Raw genomic sequence first — 24524 nt, 5'->3', positions numbered from 1 at the left:
CGGCTCCTGGGGATTTCTTTTCCTAGGACTCTGATGTGGAGTGATGGTCTCGGAGAATGGGCTCTTTGCTGACCTGTCCCTTTTCGGCCTACGGAGAATTCTGGTTTTGTAGACCTCTAGAGGTAAGGTTTTCTGGTAAGGTTTTTCTGGTTTGGGGCTAGCCATTTGGATCTCTGATACCATGCTAAACCCTGACGAGGCTGTGGTACAGAGCTAGGAAGCTGGGACGCCACCCTTCCTACTGGGGTGTGGGAAGATTGGGGGTCGTATCCTTGAGGAGGAAATCTTTCCCCTGAGAGGACTTGTTTAGCCTTCAATCAGCTCATGCCATTTGGTTTTCTGTTTTGTGTTTTGGGTGTGGGGAGATTGGGGGTCGTATCCTTGAGGAGGAAATCTTTCCTCTGAGAGGACTTGTTTAGCCTTCGATTTCACCCACACTGTGTGGTTCTCTGTTTTGTGTTGGAGTGTGAGAGAGATTGGGGGTCGTATCCTTGAGAAGGAAATCTTTCCTCTGAGAGGACTTGTTTAGCCTTCGATTTCACCCACACTGTGTGGTTCTCTGTTTTGTGTTGGAGTGTGAGAGAGATTGGGGGTCGTATCCTTGAGAAGGAAATCTTTCCTCTGAGAGGACTTGTTTAGCCTTCGATTTCACCCACACTGTGTGGTTCTCTGTTTTGTGTTGGAGTGTGAGAGAGATTGGGGGTCGTATCCTTGAGGAGGAAATCTTTCCTCTGAGAGGACTTGTTTAGCCTTCGATTTCACCCACACTGTGTGGTTCTCTGTTTTGTGTTGGAGTGTGAGAGAGATTGGGGGTCGTATCCTTGAGGAGGAAATCTTTCCTCTGAGAGGACTTGTTTAGCCTTCGATTTCACCCACACTGTGTGGTTCTCTGTTTTGTGTTGAGGTGTGAGAAAGATTGGGGGTCGTATCTTTGAGGAGGAAATCTTTCCTCTGAGGGGACCTGCTTAGCCTTCAATTCGATCCACACCGTGAACTTTGTTGTGTTTTGAGTTCGTCTCTGTTCGCGTGTCTGTGTTAATTGTGAAATGTCTATGTTTTGTTGAAAAAAAAAAAAGAAAAAAAATCTGAAACATAGGCAGCCAGAGAGATCAGGCTGTCAATAGGGAAACAGACTCCCTTCCTTGTGGCTCCCGTTTGGCCAGCGTGGAACTACGGGGAATAGGTTAAAATCTGGCAAATTCTGGTTTTTAAATTGTTAAAAAGTTTGGAAATTGGTTAGTTGAATTTGGGAAGAAAGAACTCCTGAAATTGTAAAGTCATTCCAGGAGCTCACTCTTGCTAAAAAACATCTCCTCCCAATGAATGCCTTCTGGCTAAAACCTCAGTTAAAGTCTTCAGTGGGACTCTCGCATTTGTCTCAGTCCCAGATTCCCTTAGATTCTAGTACAAAAGAGGTTTTTGGGGGTGAGCAAGGAGTGAAGTTTTACTTGAATTACAATCATTGAGATCTTTTCAGTAGGGCTGCAGTAAAAGTTAGAGCAGTTAAATCAAACTCCTCTAGTCCTGGATCAGATTAGAAGAGAATGCAGGAGAACTGTAGGAAAAACTTAAATCGCCCTCCCCACCGGGCAATGAGGAGAGGGATAGAAATTCACAGACTGACAGTCAGTCCTGTGCTCCTGAGTACCTTTGTAGCCCGTCCTTGTGGTAAAGTTTAAAAGGTGAATTTGTGAAAGAGAGAGATAGAAAACCTGTATAAGGAATTTAGGGGGTTATAGAATAGCAGCTTGAGATTACCTGTCTAGTCAGGAGTCCATGTGCTCCTCTTGGCTGCCATGTGCTGCTGCTGGTCTCACCCTTCCCCCACCCTCCACATTGAAAGGTTATCAGAGCTGAAGCTAAAGGAAACTTGTAAAGAAATAGGGCTGGTTAGTTAGTGCTTGGAAGGGTAGGCTCCTTGCCCTCAAGGGGCTGCCAGGCCCCACATAGGGAGGAGCCCCTTTAGAAAACTAAAGGGATTTTTTCCTGCTCTTATCTTCCTTGGGAGTTCAAAAAAATCCTTTTAGGCATTTTTGTATAAGATGAAGCTTGGAAAAGTGGGTGCAAAATTAAGTTTCTCTTTCTTTCATAAGTTCATTCATGGCCAGGCAAAAGTTCCTATACCTGGGCCAGAGGTAGTGGTGCTGAAGAATATACAGCTAAATAAAGTGTATTTGAGATGTTAATGTATTAATATATGTGATACATGTATTTATATTAATACATTAATATATAATGCCAAAAGTAATAAGCTGAATAATTTTTATATGTGTATCTGGAAATGCAATAGACGTCATCTGAAAATTATTGTTTCTGTATCTCTAAACTTGCATTGTGTTCCCAAAATTCTCTTAGATTGTGAAATTTGAGAAGACCATTGTGTGGTAAGAAATGATATTATAGCAATTTTAATCTGATTTTGATATATGTGAATTGGGTTTTTAAAGGGATGTGATAAAATTTGGAACTGTTATAGGTGGTTATAACAAGTAAATAATTAATAATACTAATATTTAACTGTGAGAACAGACTTTCTGTGTGAAAAAGTTTTCTATTATGAGAATATATCTGGTGATTTAAAGTTATAGTTTCAAATAATGATATGAAAGATTCTCTGTGCAAGGAGATCTAGAAATGTGTTCACCTAAATTGATAAAAGGGTTGTTTCAAGTTTTAAAATGCATAGTTATGTTTAGGGCACTGGTACATTTCTAAATTGTGTAATTTGACAAACAGATGTATCAGCAATATTGAAAAATGTGGTAATCTTTTATAATGCAGAGAGTATTGGGCCTTAGAAATTAAAATGTTACCACTAGTGGTTATGAATCATTTGATTTGCTTATCCAACTCAGTTATGATCACTAGATTGGTAATTAATTGGAATCTGTTTCAAGTCTTAGATACATGATAATTGCTTGTGGTGTACTTATTTCTAAGTTAGTTATTATATACAAATTGGTTAATATCACATTACCTGTGCTGTTAGAGAATAATTTCTCTTATAATCTGGATGTTGTTAGATTAAGAATCGTAGTTAATTAAGAAATTGAGGTTATTAACTGAAACAAGAACTTTTGAAACCATCTAGTCATGAATTCTTATCAATCTTGTGTGAGTTTTCTGTGTAGAGGAATTCTTATGGAAAAAGCTTTTTTTTAAGTCCTGGTAAACCTTATTATTGTGATAAGGCTAATTAATTGAGTATGTAATTTATAGAAATTAAGTGTCCTCCCATTATAACACTTTTTGATTAAGGAACTTTGTAATGTCTAGGAATTCTGTGCAATATTGAGAATGAGGACATTTGGCACCAACTTAGTTAATGAATTCCAGCATTTAAAGGTTATTTTGCTTTAAGAAGGGAAAATACTTTTGAAAAAAAATGTTCTGTAAAATCTTTTTGTATAATTTTAGAAGGCCTGCTGAATTTCCACCTGTAAGCCAATTGGTTGCAGTTCAAACCTATTGTGAGTTCTCAGAGTTTCTGGGTGAGAACCTTATTAGAATTATTAGAATTAATGCTTATCTATAGAAGCCTTGAGAGGGATGTTGAAGGCCCATTTGATGTCTTATTCAAGTTTTTTTTTGAGTAAGGAGGTTCCAAACGACGTCTGAATTCCTTACTCCTCCCTGCCCTTAGTTTAGATAAGGAGAAAAGAATTTCACCTTAGCCCACCTGTCTGAAGGGAAGGAAAGGAGAGGGGCAGCAATAAGAGGACAGTAGGGGTCAAGAAGCCTCCAACCTGGCTTCTTAAAAAAAACTGATAAGATTAGACTAAGACTTGAGATGGGTTTGGCCTAGTAGTTAATTAGTGAAGTCTGCCATCTGATGGAGAAGAACCCACCCTCAGGGGGGAGGTGAGATGGCAGATCTTTTTAATAAGTGTTCCTTCTTTTAGAATGAGTTATCACGAAAAACAAATCCCCTTTTTTTGTGTCTTTGTGTGTTTAAGAAGCTGGAATGGGATTCCAGTATACACAGTTATGACAATGAAAGTACTAACTTATGAGTTGTTTTGTCTTATGGTTGAAATGTAAAGAAGACTTAGTACTAGGTTTGAAAGATTTGGAAAGGTGAATTAAGGTTGAAGGAAAATAGGAAAGGCAGATAAGAAGGTTTGGGGACAAATGGGAGTTAGCTAAGCCTCTCCTGTCCCGAGAATGATAGTTTCAGAAGGTCAAAGTAAGTTGGAGATGAGTGTGAGGAAGTATTTAGAAGATGGAAAAGTTATGTAGCTTGATTTGATAATTGTTAGCTCAATAAAATTTGGGCAGTCTTATCTGAAGGATATTTATTTGCTATTTAAGATTTTATGGGACTACAATTTAATATTGTCTTAAGCTCTGATTACAGGACTAGGTCACATGAAGCCGGTAATGGCACACCAGGCATTACAAGCTGAGAATTTTTTAGGTGGGTCTGCCTGGGAGCAGTCGTGAAGACGACCTTGGACATAGCCTAGGTAGGATCTTCCTGACTTTATTTCCCAACTCTGCTATTTCCTTTCTGAAAAGGAAAGTCCCCACCTGGTTACACCTAAGCCCTGCTTTCAGTACCTGGTGACTATAAGATTGGCTATCAGATATGACTCGTGCCTGGAATCAAACAGAGCTAAGGAAGTAAGTTCTTTCCTTCTGTTAAGATATATGACATAGTCCCTCGTTTCTTTCATAGCAAATTTAAATTATCAAGAAGTTTTGTAAGCACTATGCTAAATCTGTTAGGTAATAGATGAACATTGAAATATCTCTGAGTTATTATAATAGGATACAGGTATGAATAGCTTACAATTTTAACTTAGGTTCATGACCAATAAGACATTGAAATAATATAGGGATAACATCCTCCAAAAGGGGAAAATGATTAGGCAAAGCAAATAAGGCAAAGATGTAATGTGATAGATGTCTAATAAAAGGAAGGGATAGCGAATTTTGAAAAAAGGCAATTGATTGATTCCCCTAAGAATTATGTACAGATGTGTATGATTGGCTCTAAAAATTTATCAATTCTGGAAATTCGAGCTGTTAAGTGTGTTTTGGTAATAAGATCTTAAATTTGGATGCTAATACAAGAAAACTGTATAAGATAGTGGTACAGGTGAAAATATATTCCCTTTGTAAAGTATCTGTAAGTTATAGTAAGTTAAAATTGTCTGAGAATTTCTAGATCTGAACCAGAGAAGCAGAACTCTCTTTTACTATCAAGGGACCAGATAACTACAATTAGGCATCTGGGATTTTAAAATACTGCTTTAAATGAACATTGTGAGGAGTGGACATCTGGGCCTATAGAAGACCTCGCCCTGTGGTTCCAAGAGCCTGAGAGGGACAGCACCAGACGCGGACAGCTTTCTCACGGGATCCGGAACCAGAACCTGAGCAAAAAAACCTGCTTTTTTTCCCTTCTGCGTCCTTGTGTTCCCAAGACTGTTTTTCCTGAACTTTTATTATGTTCCCTCTGCTTACTTACAATTAGTTTACAATTTCTGCCCGTCCCTGGGGATGTCCAAATACAGAAAAGGGAAAACCTGACTCCACCTAGATAGGGATTTTAAAACTTCACTTTGTGGAAAATAGAGTTTTTTTCCATACTTTTAATTGGTCTTTAGGCGAAACTTTCAGTTTGCCTTTGACCAAAAAGGGGGAAATGTGGGATGTTTTGGGAAATGTGGGATGTTTTATACCATTTTTAAAAAAAAAAAAAATTTCTGGAGTGCAGTACCTGGGGAGGCTCCTTGGACTCTCCTTGAGTCTTCCAACTAGGTCTGGCTTCCCCTGGGGCCAACGACCTAGCGTTCCTTTTATTGTCACCCCTGCTTAGCGTTTTGGTTGCCCTCCTAATTTTATTGCTATGCTCCATCAGGTTGTTCCTTTTTCAAGGATTTGAAACCCCCCATGAAGAAAAAAAAAAGTGGGGAATGTAATACAAGGAAAATTAGGAACCCCTGAGTAACCCCTAGCTACTGATGAGCCCCCTAGGATCCGGTGACTCCTTCCTGGAATGTCAATAGATAGGACCATCCCACTGAGAGATAACCTGGCAGATCCTGTCTAGCAGATATCCCTGAGACTCCTTGGTTCCTTCCTGGAATGTCAATAGATAGGACCATCCCACTGAGAGATAACTTGATAGACCCTTCCTGGGAGATATCCCTGGGACTCTGTGACTCCACCAAGGAATGTAAATGAGATTATCCCACTAGTACGATAACCTGACTGAATCTTTTGATCAGCCAGGACCTTTGTTCCTCTTCCCCCTACTCTGTACCCCCATATCCTATATAAACCAAGCCATCACCCCAACACATTTGCCATTGATTTGTGGTGCCGTACCCCGATGGCCGCCGGCTAATAAATTCTCCACTTAAAACTTATACTCTGTGGTGTGTCTCGCTCGCTTCTGGTACAACAATACTATCTCAAATGAAGTAATGATGATACTGATGATGGCACAGTCTCTGGGAACCCCTTGAACCCTTGAACTCTCCTTGAATCTTCCCACTTGATCTGGCCTTGGCCTGAGGCTATAACCATTAAGTCCAAATGCCTACCTTGCCCAGTCCTCTATTGTCCAGCCGTTTCCCACCCTTAATCCTGTTTCCCATCCTTAATCCTGATCAAAATATCTATACCCTAGCTCTGTTACCCCAGCCCTTTATGGTCTGTCATTTCCATATATCCTTCAGCTATTTCCCCCACCCTGGAGTCTGACCTCATCCCAGTCCCTTCAAGCTCCTCCTTAGACTCCTCCTTAAGTCCTTCCCTAGACCCCTCCTCTGGCCACCCCAGACCACCCCTCAATCCCTCCCACAATCTTTGTGTATATAATCTCCATTTTGCCTCCATGAAGTTGGTGAGTTCCAATGTAGCTCAGATTGGTCTGGCCCGCTTTCCTTACAGGCATTGCAAGGGGTGGGATCTCTTGGGGCAGGCCAATGTGGCTAACTTAATAAACTTTATCTTTTCCCTTGGCTGAGAAAGCTTGAGTCGAATTCTTTCGGCAGGACCCGGTGTGTCGGTAGTTTGGGGTGTCGAGCACCTCTCACCCCAAACCCTCATCAATACCACATACTGCAAAAGATACCCTGCAATCAAAGACCCTAAGATATTCTCCAAAGATGTGAGAGAATTCCAAATTTCCGTAATTGAGCTTCTTCTGAAAGAGAACAAAAAAAAATTTAAAAAGAGATATGGTTACTACTTTGCTTTTAAAAATTAAAACTTAATATATTACAAACACATTGCATTATTTCTGCAAAATGTGGGATTTGTTTCCAAAGAATTTTTTTCACTTACTTTTAATTTGAAATTATTCATTCTATTTCATAAAACATACGGATGTAAAGAGGACCTAAGCAGTCGTAGCAATGTAGGGCTCTCAGGAAAGAAACAAATCACCTTCTGTTAGAGATGTATTTATTTTACAATTAGCAAAAGGTAAGAGAATACTTATTACAATGTTTGCGTGGAGCCCAGAATATAAACTAAGGCTTCAGTTTGAAAACATTTGTTGAAGTCCCCAGCAGGCTGAGCACTAAATGATGAATTCTTTGGTCCTTGCAACACACAAAACAAGGAAAAATACAAAATGTGCCTCAGTCCTATTTTTGGCTTCTTCAGTGGTAGTGGCAGAATGGAGGGAGAAGAGACAGAGGGTGCTGTTGGAGGAATTGAGATTTATAATTATTTACATTTTTGCTATAAATGAAACTAGATGATAAAAAGTTGCAATTAATGGAAAGATGATTCATAGGCTCTCCTTGGAGAAACAAGTCACCTTTCTAAGTTACGAAGAGACCACTTAATTGGATATTTAGTCACTTTATATTGAAATACTCATGATAAGCATTTATAAAAAGACTGCCATGAAAGTAATTATAGTTTATACACGACCCTCTACTGCATGAGATGGTAGAGAAATTCTCCAAAGAATTCAATTATATATCTCAAATTAAATTAACTAATACTCAATGACTTTGATGCAAAAGTGGGCAGAGAGAAGGACTATGAAAAACATTTCAAAAAATATGGTTCAGGAATTATAAATAAAAGATGTCAAAGACTAAAAGAAAAATAACACATCATCACATCTATGAATCATGAATACTGTTTTCAAGAAGGAAGATCCTTGACACAAGCCCCAAGCATCAAATAGAATCTCTGTCTCTGTCTTTCCTCCCAGCCCCCACCACACATGTGCACACACACACACACACACACACACACACACAAACAATGGGTCATGTATGAATAAATAGGAAAAGACTGGGAGTCACTTCTAAATTAGATGTCTGTGTACAATCTGATCGTGAATTTATTATAGCATAGGAAATTCACATGAGAAATAAACAAGTATAAAATTAGTGATTCCAACCTGTCCTATGTGAATAAAATGTTGATAATGAAAAACAGGAAGTGGCTAAAGATATTGACACGTCATAGATGACCAACACTTCCCATGACAGTTCAATTCCTGTAAATAAATCTGGAAACCACCTTGGATGACCAATGCACAATCTCTTTGCCAAATGGAGAAATACAGAAGCCAAAGGCAGCATCAGCTTAGAATATAAACTTATTTGTAAAATCCTACAAAGAATTCATTCAACTCAAATTAAGAAGAATTTATTAAAAATCTACTATGTACATTGCTCTGTGCTGGGTGCTAGGGATAGAGACATTGTCATCAAAAAGTCTACATTTTCAGCCAAGATGGTGGAGTAGGAGAGAGCAGTACAGCTGCTGTTTCTCCCTTTCCTCACATTCACATATACAATTACTCCAAAAAGACCTATAAAATGCGTTAGACTGAAACCTGATAAAGAAATCGGCGGCCCGCCCAAAAATCACAGTGGATCATTTTTTTTCAGTCCACATTGGCTTAATGAGATAGACTAGGTCTCTGGACACTGGGAACAGGGTCTACTGTGCAGAACCTTATAGTGCGGAGATTAAGCTAAGGCTACCATGTAAGACTATAAATTATAAAGAGGTGCCGACCTGCACTGGTGGAGGCAGCTTCCTCATCCAGAAATTCCATACACTGATGATTATGGGTCCATGTTATTTACCAAGTTATACCACACAAGTATTTTAGCAATGAAAAAAAAACCTTGTGTAACTCACTCAATCACAAAATGTAAGTTTAAAAACAAAATAGAGTTATTTAGGCTATGTTAGCAAAGTTATTCTAACTATTACAGAAACATTCAAAGAGAGAAATTCCATTCAAAAGAACTACAGAACGTCTAAAACATTTGGAAATCCATGACATACAAAGGAATGTAAATGCAACTATAAACTCTTCCAGGGCAGCTAGGTGGTACCGTGGATAGGGCCTGGAGTCAGGAAGACTCAACATCCTGCGTTCAAATCTGACCTCAGACTCTAGCTGTGTGACTCTGGCCAAGTCACCTAATCTGTTTGTATCAGTTTCCTCATCTGTAAAATAAGCGGTATTTATGTGGATACAAACCATGCCCTAAGGGTATTAATAGTACAGGTTACTTTCTCAGGCCCCCTGAGATGGTTTGAGGCTCATTCTGTAGCCTGTCCTGTAACTTGAAGGTGTCTTAATGCCCTTTCCCCCTTATCTTGAAATACCATACAACTTGTACCAAAAGAATTGCTTTTGTCCCCCTTATCCTATGTTCCCTATCCTGTCATTTATCTTCCTCATCTTGTGTCATGACAACTTTTCCTTATGTTGCAAGCAACCACCTACCTCACCTTGTTTATACTTTTATCCTGTCCCTAAATCTCCAACCCCCATAAGAAACCCTAAAAAGTACATCATCATCTTGAGCACCTCTATAGAAGCATAACTCCCCCAAATATCAGGGCCTCATTTAGCTTTCTTGGTAAGGAGGCCCATGGTACTTTTTCACATAAAATAAAAATTTCCCATTGGCTAAAAGTGAAGGTCTAAGTGAATTCTTTCACATCTGAACCTGCTCTCCCAGCTCTGGTCTCAACAGTTATCTCTGCCAAGAAAACCCCAAATGGGGTCATGATGAGTTGGATATGGCCAAACTGAACAAACTATTCCTAAATAAATGGAAGATACTAATAATTCATTATTTGAGCCATGCACATATAGTAAAGACAACAATACAACCCAAATTAGTTTTCTTTTTTAGGCCAAAAAGTAAACTACTAAAAGATTACTTTATAGAGCCAGAAAAAAAACGATGTAAAAAATTCATCTGGAGGAACAAAAGTTCAAGAGTTTCAATAGAAATAGTGCACTAGTACAAGATAAAAGAAATGTGACTAGAGAACAATTCTTGAGGAAAAAGACATAGGGCTTTTCTTAGACTACAATTCCAATATAAACCAACAGTTTGTTATGGCAACCAACAAAAGTTAATGTGATTTAGGATATACTAATATAAGTAGGAAGACAGAGGTTTTAGAGCTTCAAAGCACTTAGGCTTTTCTGCTGAAAGATTTGCATAATAAAGGCAGGAATTTGAACTAAATGGGTCTCCTTAGCTTACCTTTTGTTCTGGCTTAAATTTCTTTACCACAAAGCCTGAGAGGATTTTGTGAATATATAAGATTGTCAGAACTCTAAATTAGATTGTTAAATGTAATGGAAAGCTTTGATTTCCTACTCTGATAAAGGGTTTGCAATGTGGAGACTTAATCTTAGACAGCTAAGAGCTGTCAGCCAATTCTTTTTTTTTTTTTACTTTTTTTTATTTGACTTTCTTTTTTTAAATTTAATTTATTTAATATATTTAGTTTTCAGCATTGATTTTCACAAGAGTTTGAATTACAAATTTTCTCACCATTTTTACCCTCCCACCCACTCCAAAATGGTGTATATTTTGGTTGCCCCATTCCCCAGTCAGACCTCCCATCTGTCACCCCACTCCCCTCCCATCCCCCTTTCCCTTCTTCTCTTGTAGAGCAAGATAAATTTCTACGCCCCGTTGCCTGTGTATCTTATTTCCTACTTGCATGCTGTTAAACCTGAAAGTTTGGTTGAAGGAGGCAAACAAGCTAGGTGATAGAAAAATCCATGTTGTTTATTATTTTCCCTTAAAGCATAGTTAAGCTTTCTTACTTGTACCTACAAGGAGTCAGAGCATAAGCTCTGGCTATCTAAACAAAGGAATGAGAAAACTTATATATGTTATTTTAGCAGACTCAGCATGTCTGTATTACCTCGCTTTTATGATCCTCATGTATGTTTAACCATGATACAAGAAGAGGATTTTCCTTAATGGAATAGGATTGTAAAGAATGTTGACAAAGGTCAGTTAATATTAAGTGAGGTAGTCTCTCTTGGGGTTAGGGTCTTATCCTTTAATGGCTAATAGGGGAAAGAATATCCTTATGTCAGTCTGATCTGGCCTTGTTGACAGAGGTAAGGGTATTCTGAGTTTACTCAGAGAACAAAGAGACTGTTAGGATCAGGCTTTTCTTCTGGTTAATCAGTTCAGGCTCTGAGTCTTATTGAAATTACAAAAATGCTATAAAATGGTATAAAATGTTCCACAATGCAAAAACTTTTTTTTGTTGTTGTTTTTGAACGTCTGTTTTTAAACCTTTGAGTTCCAAATTCTCTCCCCTCTTCCCTCCCCACCCACTCTCCCTAAGAAGTCAAGCAATTCAACATAGGCCACATGGGTATCACTATGAAAAACCCTTCCACAGTACTCATGTTGTGAAAGATTAACTATGTTTTGCTCCTTCCTAACCTATCCCCCTTTATTGAATTTTCTCCCTTGACCCTGTCCCTTTTCGAAAGTGTTTGTTTTTGATTACCTCCTCCCCCCGTCTGCCCTCCCTTCTATCGTCCCCCCTTTTTTATCTTCTTCCTCTTTCTTTCCACATATATACATACATTGACACACACATATGTATATATATATATACATACACACACATATATATATATGTATATATATATATATATGTGTGTGTGTGTGTGTATATATATATATATATATGCATATTCCTTTCAGCTACTATGATACTGAGGTCTCATGAATCATATACATTATCTTTCCATATAGGAATGTAAACAGTTCAACTTTAGTAAGTCCCTTATGATTTCTCTTTCTTGTTTACCTTTTCCTGCTTCCCTTGATTCTTGTGTTTGAAAGTCAAATTTTCTATTCAGCTCTCGTCTTTCATTGAGAAAGCTTGAAAGTCCTCTATTTTATTGAAAATCCTTATTTTGCCTTGGAGCATGATGCTCAGTTTTGCTGGGTAAGTGATTCTTGGTTTTAATCCTAGCTCCATTGACCTCTGGAATATTGTATTACAAGCCCTTTGGTCCCTTAATGTGGAAGTTGCTAGATCCTGTGTTATCCTGATTGTTTTTCCACAATACTCAAATTGTTTCTTTCTGGCTGCTTGCACTATTTTATCCTTGATCTTGGAGCTCTGGAATTTGGTGACAATATTCCTAGGAGTTTTCTTTTTGGGGTCTTTTTGAGGAGGCGATCTGTGGATTCTTTCAATTTCCATTTTACCCTCTGGCTCTAGAATATCAGGGCAGTTCTCCTTGATAATTTCTTTAAAGATGACATGTAGGCTCTTTTTTTGATCATGGCTTTCAGGTAGTCCAATAATTTTTACATTATCTCTCCTGGATCTATTTTCCAGATCCGTGATTTTTCCAATGATATACTTCACATTGTCTTCCACTTTTTCATTTCTTTGGTTCTGTTTTATAATATCTTGATTTCTCATCAAGTCACTAGCTTCTACTTGCTCCAATCTAAATTTTAAGGTAGTATTTTCTTCAATGGTCTTTTGGACCTCTTTTTCCATTTGGCTAATTCTGCCTTTCAAGGCATCCTTCTCATTGGCTTTTTGGAGCTCTTTTACCATTTGAGTTAGTCTATTTTTTAAGGTGTTGTTTTCTTCAGTATATTTTTCAGTATTTTTTTGGGTCTCCTTTAGCAAGTCATTGACTTGTTTTTCATGGTTTTCTAGTATCCTTCTCATTTCTCTTCCCGATTTTTCATCTACTTCTCTAACTTGCTTTTCCAAATCCTTTTTGAGCTCTTCCATGGCCTGAGACCAGTTCATGTTTTTCTTGGAGGCTTTTGATGTAGGCTCTTTGACTTTGTTGACTTCTTCTGGCTCTATGTTTTGGTCTTTTTTGTCACCACAGAAAGATTCCAAAGTCTGAGACTGAATCTGAGTGCGTTTTCACTGCCTGGCTATGTTCCCAGCCAACTTACTTGATCCTTGAGTTTTTCCTGGGGGCATGACTGCTTGTAGAGCAAAGAGTACTATGTTCCAAGCTTGAGGGTCTGTGCCATTGATTTCAGAGCTATTTCTATACAGCCAGCTCTGCCACACCAGCACTCCTCCTTCCCCAAGAACCACCAACCTGGACCTGATGCAAATCTTCAGCAGGCTCTGCACTCCTGCTCTGCTCTTCCACTTAATTCCTCCCACCAGGTGGGATGCAGATGTAGTTCTGTAGCTGCCCCACCTCCGTTGCCCGTGGGGCTATGGCAGAACCGAGAACTCTTTTCACTCTGTCCCGCGCAGGTTTTCCCACTAACCTTCTCTGTTGTCTTTGGTGTTTGTGGGTTGAGAAGTCTGGTAACTGCTGTAGCTCACTGATTCAGGGCACTAGGGGCTGTGCCACCCGGCTCCTGGTCCGGTTGGTCCTGCTGCCACCCATGCTGCTCCCCTCCACTCCGTGAGCAATAGACTTCACCCAGAGACCATCCAGGCTGCCCTGGGCTGGATCCCTGCTTTGCTCTGCTATTTTGTGGGTTCTGCAGTTCTAGAATTTGTTCAGAGCCATTTTTTATAGGTTTTTGGAGGGACCTGGTGGGGAGCTCATGCAAGTCCCTGCTTTCCAGCTGCCATCTTGGCTCTGCCCCCCTGCCCCATCAGCTGGTTCTTAGGCAGACATTCCTTAGGGACCTCATTCCAGCTGACTAATGCTGAGTTGGCTTGGCTGACCCTTAGGAGACTAGCCCAGGGGACAGTGGGAGCAGTAAAGATTATAAGCTAAAAACTGTGTCCTGACCCATCAGAGAAGAGATGCTTTGTCCAGAAGGAACAGGAACAGGCCTAGAGGTGGCATGCCTAGCAAGGAGTTGACCCTAGTAACAGCAGTGTAATGACACCATTAGAAGGCATAAGGGATCCTACAGTGTAGGAGGTATGAGTTGCCCTCCACATATATGTCCCATGTGTACAATAATCTGAATAGATGCTTACTTTCCTTACTGATGCTGTGAATATTTGTGTGCCCTCACTTTATGAGGGGATTGTTCTATTGCAGATATTTTTACTAGTCAAATTCATTAAGTATTTTTGCTCTGAAAAAATTTCAGTTTTCTAGGTGAGGAAAAAAGTAACTACCTTCATGGGGAATTATAAGCTACTGTTCTGAGTGGATATGGACCCACAGAGTATTTTGAGCTTGGAGATTTCATATGCATCATAACTAGTAGACATAAATTCTTCAGCATTAAACAAGGTAAACAACATTTTTCGTTGATCAACTATGATTGACTTAGCAATACAGTGGTTGGAGACAATTCCAAAAACTCAGGAAGGAAAATGCTATCTACACCTAGAGAAAGCACTGATGGAATGTGAACACAGACTGATAATCGTTTAATATCAGTTTAGTAACTTCAATAAGGGCCAGAGCCTCAACTAATAATCAACCAGAAGAAGAGCCTGGACCTAAGCCTCTTTGTTCTCTGAGTTTACTCAGAGAATACTTCTTCCTGTGTCAACAAGGCCAGATTGGGCTGACTTAAGAGCATGCTTTCCTCTGTCTGTGACCATTAAGGATGAGACCCTTAACCTGAGAAACTATCTTGAATAATGTGACTTTTTCTTATCTTAATATTTTATGGGCATATACTATGTTATGGCATGTTAATGGTAAATTAAACATAGAGAACCTGGGTTGTAATTTCAATTGACATTTTGTCAACTCTCATCTTATTGTATTTACAACCTATTCAATTAAGGAAAATCCTTTTCTTGTATCATGGTTAAACATACATGGGGATCATAAAATTGAGTAACACAGGCATGCCGAGTTGGGACTAAAATGTATTTAAACCTTCTCATTCTTTTGTTCAGACAGTCAGAACTTATGTTCTGGTTCCTTGTATGTACAAGTAAGCTAACTCTGCTAGCTTCAAGGGAATAAACTATGTGAATTTACAGATCACCTAGCTTGTTTGCCTCCTTTAATCAAACTTTCAGGTCGACAAGATCGACCACATACTGTTTTTACTTTTTTTTTTGCCCGTGGTTTTTCCCCTCTTTTGTTCCGTTTCTTCTTTCACAGCATAACTAATGTGAAAATATATTTTGTGTGACTGCACATGTATAACCTATATCAGATTGCTTGCTGTCTTGGAGAGGCAGCAGGGGAGGGAGGGCAAAAAATTTGGAACTTAAAATCTTATAAAAAGTGAATGTTGAAAATTGTCTTTACAATTAATAACAATAATTTAATTATTAATAATTAAAGTAAAATACTGTTTACATGAAAAAAATAGTGTTCAGAACCAGAAAAGTGATTATTCTGTATTCTGCCCAGGTCAGACCACATGTAGATTGTTGTCTTTTTTCTAGGTTCCAAGTGTTAGGATGGACATTGACAAATGGAACATACAAAAGGTAGAGCACCCAGGTGATAGAATTGGAGACTATGTTATATGAGCTGCGCTGGGGATTTAGGGACTGGGACTATTTAGTCCAGATAATAGAATATTTAGAGGCTCCATGATAACTGTCTTTAAGTATTCTGAAGGGTGGTCTTATGTGGAAGATGGGTTAGATATGTTTTGCTTGACTCTGGAGAGCAGAACCTGTAATCCTGGATGGAAGTTACAGAGGCAGATTTAGGCTCCATGTAAGAACAATTTTCTAATAACTAGAGCTGCCCCAAATCTGTTGCTCTAAGGAGAGAGTTTACAAGGGTTTTGGGGGAGGTGGTCAAGGAGAGCCTAGATATTCGTCTCCAAGAATCTGTTCTATTTCTGAGTCTGCATAGGCTTTTGATTCTTTCTCTGCTCTCTCTACTTCCCTCCCATTTAGCTTCCTTTGGGGCAGTCAGGAAAACAAGACCTGTCTCCGCTGCTGTGGCAACCGCTGTGTTTCCATCACTGCCTCCTCCTTCTCCCAGCCAACCATTCCCCCTTTCTTTTTCCTCTTTTTGTATCCATTGTTCTCTTTCAGTCCCTCGGTTTTGGCCACGCCTCTTCTTCCCTCACACTACAAACACTCTCTTCCCTTCCACAGGAAAGAAGATCCAGAGGTTGGGATGGTGGTGACCAGTACAGGGGTGAAGGCGCGAGCCTCCTCATCCTCACGGCGAGGTGACTGTTAACAGAAAAGTGTCGGTCGGCAGGGACTAAACCTGCACGAAGCAGGACTGTGGTGGTGGTGGTGGAGTCATGTCGGATCTGGGCTCTGAGGAGATAGAGGAGGAGAGGGAGAATTATCTCGGGGTGAGGATGAGGATTATGGCTTCAGGGTGAGGGAAGATGCTGGGGAGGGGAAGGAAGGTGGGGGTATTTGTGCTAGTTCAGCTTTGGATGATACCGCCGCCTCTTTCTTTTGGACACTCCCTGGGCTTTTGTAGCAGCGTTAATAACACTGTTAGGCGTTCAGCCCCAGTTTGCCCCCTGCCTTTCTTACACCGCGCCCCGCTTCGCTCCCCCCCCCCCCCGCCCCTTTTCTGCAACATCAGCTCTTGGCCGCACTCTTGTGCGAGCGTGCCCAAAGGATCTCGCTATGTATCTTTTTGTCTCCCTTTCCTCAACGATCTCAACTCCATTGGGTTCAATTTTCGGTGTGGCAAAGGAAATAGTACTGAATTTTCCCCCTAAGCTTGGAGGATGGAGGCTTGATTTTTTATCCGCCACTTGGGAGAGTATTTTGAGCTTGCCCTTTTACTTCTCTGTCCTCTCTGTGAGGGTGTATAAGACCCACCCTTTGGAAGCTTCCTTTAATCATTAGTGATAGAGGGTGGCGGGATGTATGATATTCAACCTATGGAGCCCCCTTTGACTTTTGATTTCTTTTTCTTAGCCTCTCCCTACTGTCTCCCAATCCCTCTGCCCTTTTCTTCCTAAGCAATACCTATTTTAGGCAAAACTTTTAAATTGAATTCAGTTTTTCGTCATGTGTTTCTAGTAATACTTTCTATTTGCTTAATGCTTTAAAACTTATAAAATACACTTAAATTAGCATTTTCTTTTCCCCTAAATTACATGTAAAACAATTTTAACATTCTTTTCTCCCCAAATTTTGAATTCCAAATTCTCCCCCTTCCTACTCTCCTCCCCCCGCCCCTCCCCCCCCATTGAGAAGGCAAGAAATTTGATACAGGTTATACATATGCAGTCATGCAAAACGTATTTCCATGTAAGTCATGTTGTGAGAGAAAACACAGACAAAAAATATCCCAAGAAAAATAAAGAAACTCTTTAAAGGAAAAGCATGCTTCAACCTGCATTCAGATTCCATCACTTCTTTCTCTGGAGATGGATATCATTTTTCATCATTAAGCCTTCAGAATTGTCTTGGATCTTGCCGAGAATAGCTAAGTTATTCCCAGTTGTTCATCATACAACATTGCTGTCACTGTATACAACATTCTCCTAGTTCTGCTTATTTCATTTTGTATCACTTTATGTTAGTCTTTCCAGGTTTTTCTGAGAGCATCTTGCTTGTCATTTCTTATAGCACAATAATATTCCATCACAATTACATACAACTTGTTCAGCCATTCCCCAACTGATGGGCATCCTCTCAATTTCCAATGCTTTGCCACCACTAAAAGAGCAACTGTATATATTTTTGTACACGTAGGTCCTTTTCCTTTCTAGTTTTTTAAAAAATGTCTTTATAAAGCAGACCTAGTAGTGGCATTGCTAGGTCAAAGGCTATGCATGGTTTTATAGCCCTTTGGGCATAGTTCCAAATTGCTCTCCATAATGATTGGATCAATTCACAACTCCACCAACAGTACATTAGTGTCTCAATTTTCCCACATCCCCTCCAGCAAAAATGACATGTATCTAACCAATACCTAAAGCACAAAGGGATAAAGGAAAGAAAGAATTTTACAGTAATATTGTCAATAGTCATTTAAGAACTTTAAATAAAGTCTTGGCAAAAAGACTACAGCTATTTCTCCAAAAAATCATTTACTATGATCAAGTTGCATTTATACCAGGGATGCAAAGATGGTTCATACTGCCTGGCACATTTAGGTGCTTAATAAATGGTTGATGACTTGAATTCCCAAAGCCAAGACTTGTTAGAGCTGGAACTTGCACCCACATTTCCTGAATCTCAAGTTAAGATCACTGTTGCAAGCTACTCCCCTTCTCCAACTTTATGCTTGAACAAATTCGATTACTCTGCTCCAAGAATATTTCCCATTACCTCCATGCCTTTGTTCACAACATTCCCTCAATTTAGAATGTTCTTTAGAACATGCCTATAACTTAAGCTTATCTATCCTTCAAGACCCAGGTCCAATGTAATCTTCCTGTTGTGAAGGATTATAAAGTTGAAAGAATATTGGACATGGACATAGAAGACAAGGTTAATCCCAGACTCATTTTCCTCATTTGTAAAATGGGAATGATTTTCTTACCATTTACCTCAAAAATTAAAGCACTATGTAAATATAAACTGTTATTTTGTACTAGAGTTATTTGTGCATGTCTTTACTGTCCTTTACTGCAAGGCAGGGACCATGTAGGAGGATTTAATATAGTTGGTCAACAAGCATTTTTAGGTGCCTACTATGTTCCTGGCATAGTGCTAAACATTTGGGAATAAAAAGAAAGGCCAAAGATTACCTGCCCTCACAGTCCCATGAGGGAGACAACAAGCAAATAACTACAAACAAACAAAATATATACAGGATAAATTGGAGATGATCTACAGAGGGAAGGCACTAGCATTAAGGAACTCTACAGAAGGTTTCTCATAGAAGGTGAGATTTTAACTCAAACTAACCAAACCACTCCCAAGCCTTCTATCTACTTAGACTCTCTCTCTGACCCCTGATGATGATAGAGTACATAAGAGACACAGATATCATCTCCACATATTAGAATGTAAGCAATTTATCCTTGTTTTGTCCTTTACCATTGTCCATCTGTGTTTACCTTTATGTATTTCTCATCTGTGTTCAAACTTTAAGGTTTCTCCAAAGCTCTGATCTTTTCATCAGAAATACTTTGGAAGTCATCTATTTAATTAAAAATCCATTTTTTTTTCCCTGAAGAATTATATTCAGTTTTGTTTGGTAAGTTATTCTTGTTGCTAAGCCAATATATGCTTTACCTTCTGGAATGTTGTATTTCCAACTCTCCATTCCTTCATAGTGGTGACTGCTAAATCATGTGTGATTTCAACTGTGGATTTTGTCTGAAATGTTCCTGAGGGTTTTCTTTTTGGGGTTTCTCTCAGGAGGTAACTGGTGGATTCTTTCAATTTCTACTTTGTTCTTTGGTTTTAAGAAATCCGGGCAGCTTCTTTTAAGATTTCTTGAAATATGATATCTAGGTAATAGCATTCACGTAGTACAATGATTCTTAAATTTTTTTCTCCTTGATTTGTTTTCCAAGCCAGCTGTTTTTGCTTTTTTCTTTTTTTTAAGTCTTTTGACTTTGCTTTAATTTTTTTGTTGTCTCCTTGAGTCATTGGCTTTTATTTGGCCCATTCTAATTTTCAGGGAATTTGTTGCTTGGTCAACGTTTTGTATCTCTTGTGCCATGCTGTTAATTCCCTTTCCAATTTTTTCTTTCACATCTCTCATTTTCATTGCTCCCCTCTAGCACTCTCATTTCATTTATAAAAAATTTTTAAACTGATTCTCTTTAGACTCTTGCTTCATTTCTTCCAGGAATTCTAGTCAAATTTGTGTTGTTCTTGGAGGCTTTGTTTGAAGAATTTTGAGAATTATTCTATTTCCCCAGGTTTATGTCTTGGGTGTCCCTGTCGCTATAATAGCTCTTTATCATAGGATTCCCCCCCCCCCCCCCCCCGCAACTTTGTTGTTGGGTATTAGGACTAAGTTCTGAACATTTCTGGAGGGAAGGTCTGGCTTGTAACTGCTTTATTGTGGTACTGAGTATTGTGTTACTCCAGGATCTCAGGGCCAGCTCACTTGGATGACCTGCATACTCTCAGTGTTCCCAAAATGGTCTGATCCAGGGCAGGTCTGATGGCTTCCTTCCTGGTCTGGTATTTGCAAGTCCTTGACCTGGGTTTGGGTCAGTAGACTTCTGTTAGACTCAGCCCCTGTCAATCAGTTGGTTCAGCATGATGGAACTTGTGGTCTGGGATTTCCTTCCCTGATTATCTCTCTGCAGTCTTCAGATTGGGCTAGAAGTTGAAACTGAGACCCTCCTTGACTCCAGGGATCTAAGCCACATTGCTGGCATTTGCTTCTGAACCTTCTCCTCTCTTGGTACACAGGCTAGGACCTGCTTACAGCTCCTTACCTCTGAAAACCACCCTGGGTAAGATTCTTTCCTCAGTCTGTCCCGAATCTGTGATCCAGAACTGAGTAGTGAGTGACAAAGTAGCCAGATGGTACCCATTCCCAGTATTCAGCCTTTCCTATTGGAATGCTTTGAGGTCCTAGTCAGACCCTATTTCCAGTGTACACAAACTCCTCTGTCTTCCTATTTTGACTTGGGATAAAAAATAATATTCATTCTGACTTTTTCTTAGATTTCTCCAACAAGATTCAGTCTGGTGCATATTCTAGATCTATTTGGAGGAGTTTTGTTAGTTGCGGGAGTGGGGGTGTGAGGGGGGAGGCTTGGGGCTCACTGTAATTCTTCCTGCTACTTTGCCTAACAAAGCACTTTTAATGACTCCTGACTTAACCTTGAAAGAAGAGTCCATTTAAAAAATACCCATATTTAGGGCAGCTAGGTGGCGCAGTGAGTAGATCACTGGCCCTGGAGTCAGAAGGACCTGAGTTCAAATGCAGCCTCAGACGCTTGACATATATACTAGCTGTGTGACCTTGGGCAAGTCACTTAACCCCAATTTGCCCTGCCAAAAAAAATACCCATATTCCACTGGCTGTACAGCCATTCTTTTATCTCCAAAGAAAATCATTCAAAGGGCAATAGAGATATGCATGGTGGGTGTGGTAAATTACATCACATCACAAGGAATTCTGAAGAACTAGAGTAAAGAATGGAATCATTACTGGTAGAAAAAGATGGCTCAGTCTCTTGGTGACACTGAAGGATGGACAACTTTTGTGCTCCATTGAAGTGCTTTCAACATCAAGAGAAGGTTGTGAAGGGCCTCAGCACGTTGGGCAAATCTCATTTGGCACCTGTATGGCAAGACACATACATGGGTCACAAAAAAGGGGCAGGAATGAATACGCTGTGCTCTGTATCATGGGAAGAAACATCTACATTGATGTATTTTAGTGATCTTTCAGCTATATGTAGGTTGGATTGGAGGGGAGAAAAACTAAGCATTGTTTTCCATGCTTCTCCTTTAAAAGTACATTATAGAAATTCTCATGCTTAATGGGTGGTGGGACCAGTGGCACTTTGTCTCTACGGATGATCATCTTCAAAGAGAATCCAAGTTGTTAGCTGCGCCCTGGGAGCTCTCCCAGTTGGTGTTCCCTCCTTAAATGTATGTGGGATCTCATCAATTTGGAAACTGCCTCTAACATCACAACTCCCTGGATTGGTAGCAGGGTGAATAGAGATAGGACTCACCTCCAGAGAATGGTGGGATCATGGATACTAAGCCATGGATATAGAATAATCTTTAGATAGAGATGTTCATAACATTCAAAAGGTGCTAAACTAGCTGTTGACAGGTTCAAGTATCTAGGAGCTTTTCGTTCTTCAAGTATAAGCAAAGTGTGCATTTACTAAAAAAATGTGTATCCTTATAAACCCAGGCTTCCATGTTTCTCTCCTCATATGTCCTTAATTTTTATTTATATTTTCTAAAGCATCAGAATTTTTAAGTTGAAAGTAAGTTCAGATTGTTGTAAAGAAGAGGTGGTCCTTTACCAGTTTTTTTTGTTTTATTTTTGTAATCTAGAGGCCACGGTTGGAAGTTCCAGGGACTTTTCAGCTGGGAGACAATATTTCTATCTGTTTTTGATCTAACCCTAGAAGGAAGGTAGAAGATGACCTATACTTCTATCTAATAGTTTGGAAGACTTTTGGACAAGACAGACCATTGGGAGAGGGCACAATTACAACTTAAGGATTTGGTTCTGATGCTTTTTATATAAATGTTCATTTTTATTGAGACATGAAAAAAATTTCAGATTCTCAGAGACTCAAATACTTAACAACTAGGTTGTTGTTGTTTGCCCTTCATTTTTGAAGCAGACCAGTCACGTTATGGGGTGATGTCTTGACTTGTGTGTGAATTGGATTTAAGTAAGGCAGAGTTGCACAAAGTCATCAACCTCACTCTTTCTTCCAGAGTCATCACAGTCCAGCAGCAGGACAAAAGTCAAGACAGTGGGTGTTGGCCCGGGATGCTGTGGATGATTGGTGTCTTCTATTCTTTCTTTTTAAATTTATTTTTAGTTTTCAACATTCATTTCCACAAGATTTTGAGTTACAAATTTTCTCTCCATCTCTACCCCACCCACCCCAAGATGTCATGTTTTCTGATTGCCCCTTTCTCCAGTCTGCCCTCCCTTTTATCAACCCACTCCACCTGCCCCACCCCCATCCCTTTTCCTCTTATTTTCTTGTAGGGCAAGATAGATTTCTATACCCCATTGCCTGTATATCTGATTTCCCAGTTGCATGTAAAACAATTTTTTTTAACATTTGTTTTTAGAACTTTGAGTTTCAAATTCTCTCCCTTTTCCCCTCAACACCTCCGCTCCTTGAGAAGGCAAGCAATTCAATAAATTCAATATAGGTTATACATGTATTGTTATGCAAAACACTTCCAAATAGTCATGTTGTGAAAGACTATATTTCCCTCCATCCTATCCTTTCTCCCTTTATTCAATTTTCTCCTTTGACCCTGTCCCTTTTCAAAAGTGTTTGCTTTTGACTATCTCCTCCCCAAGTCTGCCCCCTTTCTATCATTCCCCTTTCCCCATCCCCCTTTCCTCCTACTTTCCTATAGGGTAAGATACCCAATTGTGTCTGTTATTTCCTCCCTAAGCCAAATCCGATAAGAGCAAGATTCACTCATTCTCTTTCACCTACCCTCTCTTCCCTTCCATTATAACAGTTTTTTCTTGCCACTTCTATGTGAGATAATTTACCTCATTCTATCTCTCCCTTTCTCCTTCTCCCAATATCTTCCTCTCTCACCCCTTAATTTTATTTTTTTAGATATCATACTTTCATATTCAACTCACCCTGTGCCCTCTGTCTATATATATGTATATTCCCTTCAACTATCCTAGTGCTGAGAAAGGTCTCATGAGTTACAAATATCATCTTTCCATGTCGGAATGTAAACAAAACAGTTCAATTTAGTAAGTCCCTTATGATTTCTCTTTACTGTTGACCTTTTCATGCTTCTCTTGATTCTTGTATTTGAAAGTCAAATTTTCTATTTAACTTTGTTTTTTTCATCAAGAATGCTTGAAAGTCCTGTAATTCATTGAAAATCCATATTTTGCCCTGAAGTATTATACTCAGTTTTGCTGGTAGGTGATTCTTGGTTTTAATCCTAGCTCCACTGACCTCCAGAATATTCCAAGCCCTTCAATCCCTTAATGTAGAAGCTGCTAGATCTTGTGTTATCCTGATTGTATTTCCACAATACTCAAATTGTTTCTTTCTGGCTGCTTGCAATATTTTCTCCTTGACCTGGGAACTCTGACATTTGGCTGCAATATTCCTAGGAGTTTTCTTTTTGGGACCTTTTTCAAGAGGAGATTGGTGGAATCTTTCAATTTCTATTTTACCCTCTGATTCTAGAATATCAGGGCAGTTTTCCTTGATAATTTCTTGAAAGATGATGTCTATGCTCTTTTTTTGATCATGGCTTTCAGGTAGTCTAATAATTTTTAAGTTGTTTCTTCTGGATCTATGTTGCAGGTCTGTGGTTTTTCCAATGAGATATTTCACATTGTCTTCCATTTTTTCATCCCTTTGGTTCTTTTTTATAATATCTTGATTTCTCATAGAGTCACTAGCTTCCACTTGCTCCAATCTAATTTTTAAGGTGGTATTTTCTTCAGTGGTCTTTTGGACCTCCTTTTCCATTTGGCTAATTCTGCCTTTTAAGGCATTCTCCTCATTGGCTTTTTGGAGCTCTTTTAACATTTGGGTTAGTCTATTTTTTAAGGTGTTATTTTCTTCAGTAATTTTTTGGGTCTGCTTTAGCAAGCTGTTGATTCTTTTTTCATCATTTTCTTATATTACTCTCATTTCTCTTCCCAGTTTTTGCTCTACTTCTCTTACTTGATTTTCCCAATGCTTTTTGAGCTCTTCCATGGCTTGAGAGCAGTTCAAGTTTTTCTTGGAGGCTTTTGACGTAGGCTCTTTGACTTTGTTGACTTC

General features: G+C 39.2%; 1 protein-coding gene across 1 annotated transcript in view; it reads left to right on the top strand.

The window, feature by feature from the left end:
* Positions 1-16021: 16021 nt before the first annotated feature.
* The window catches only part of RSPH1 (radial spoke head component 1), a 49123-nt gene continuing 40620 nt past the window's right edge, over positions 16022-24524 (top strand). The window contains exon 1 of the mRNA XM_036747871.1: positions 16022-16469. Within this exon, the coding sequence (XP_036603766.1) occupies positions 16416-16469 (54 nt within the window). The 5' untranslated portion in view covers positions 16022-16415. The remainder of the gene's footprint in view (positions 16470-24524) is intronic.

This window comes from Trichosurus vulpecula, chromosome 2 (assembly GCF_011100635.1).
Source record: "Trichosurus vulpecula isolate mTriVul1 chromosome 2, mTriVul1.pri, whole genome shotgun sequence".
Lineage (NCBI taxonomy): Eukaryota > Metazoa > Chordata > Mammalia > Diprotodontia > Phalangeridae > Trichosurus > Trichosurus vulpecula.
The sequence above is the reverse complement of the archived record's forward strand: the minus strand, read 5'-3'. Positions and strand labels throughout refer to the sequence as shown.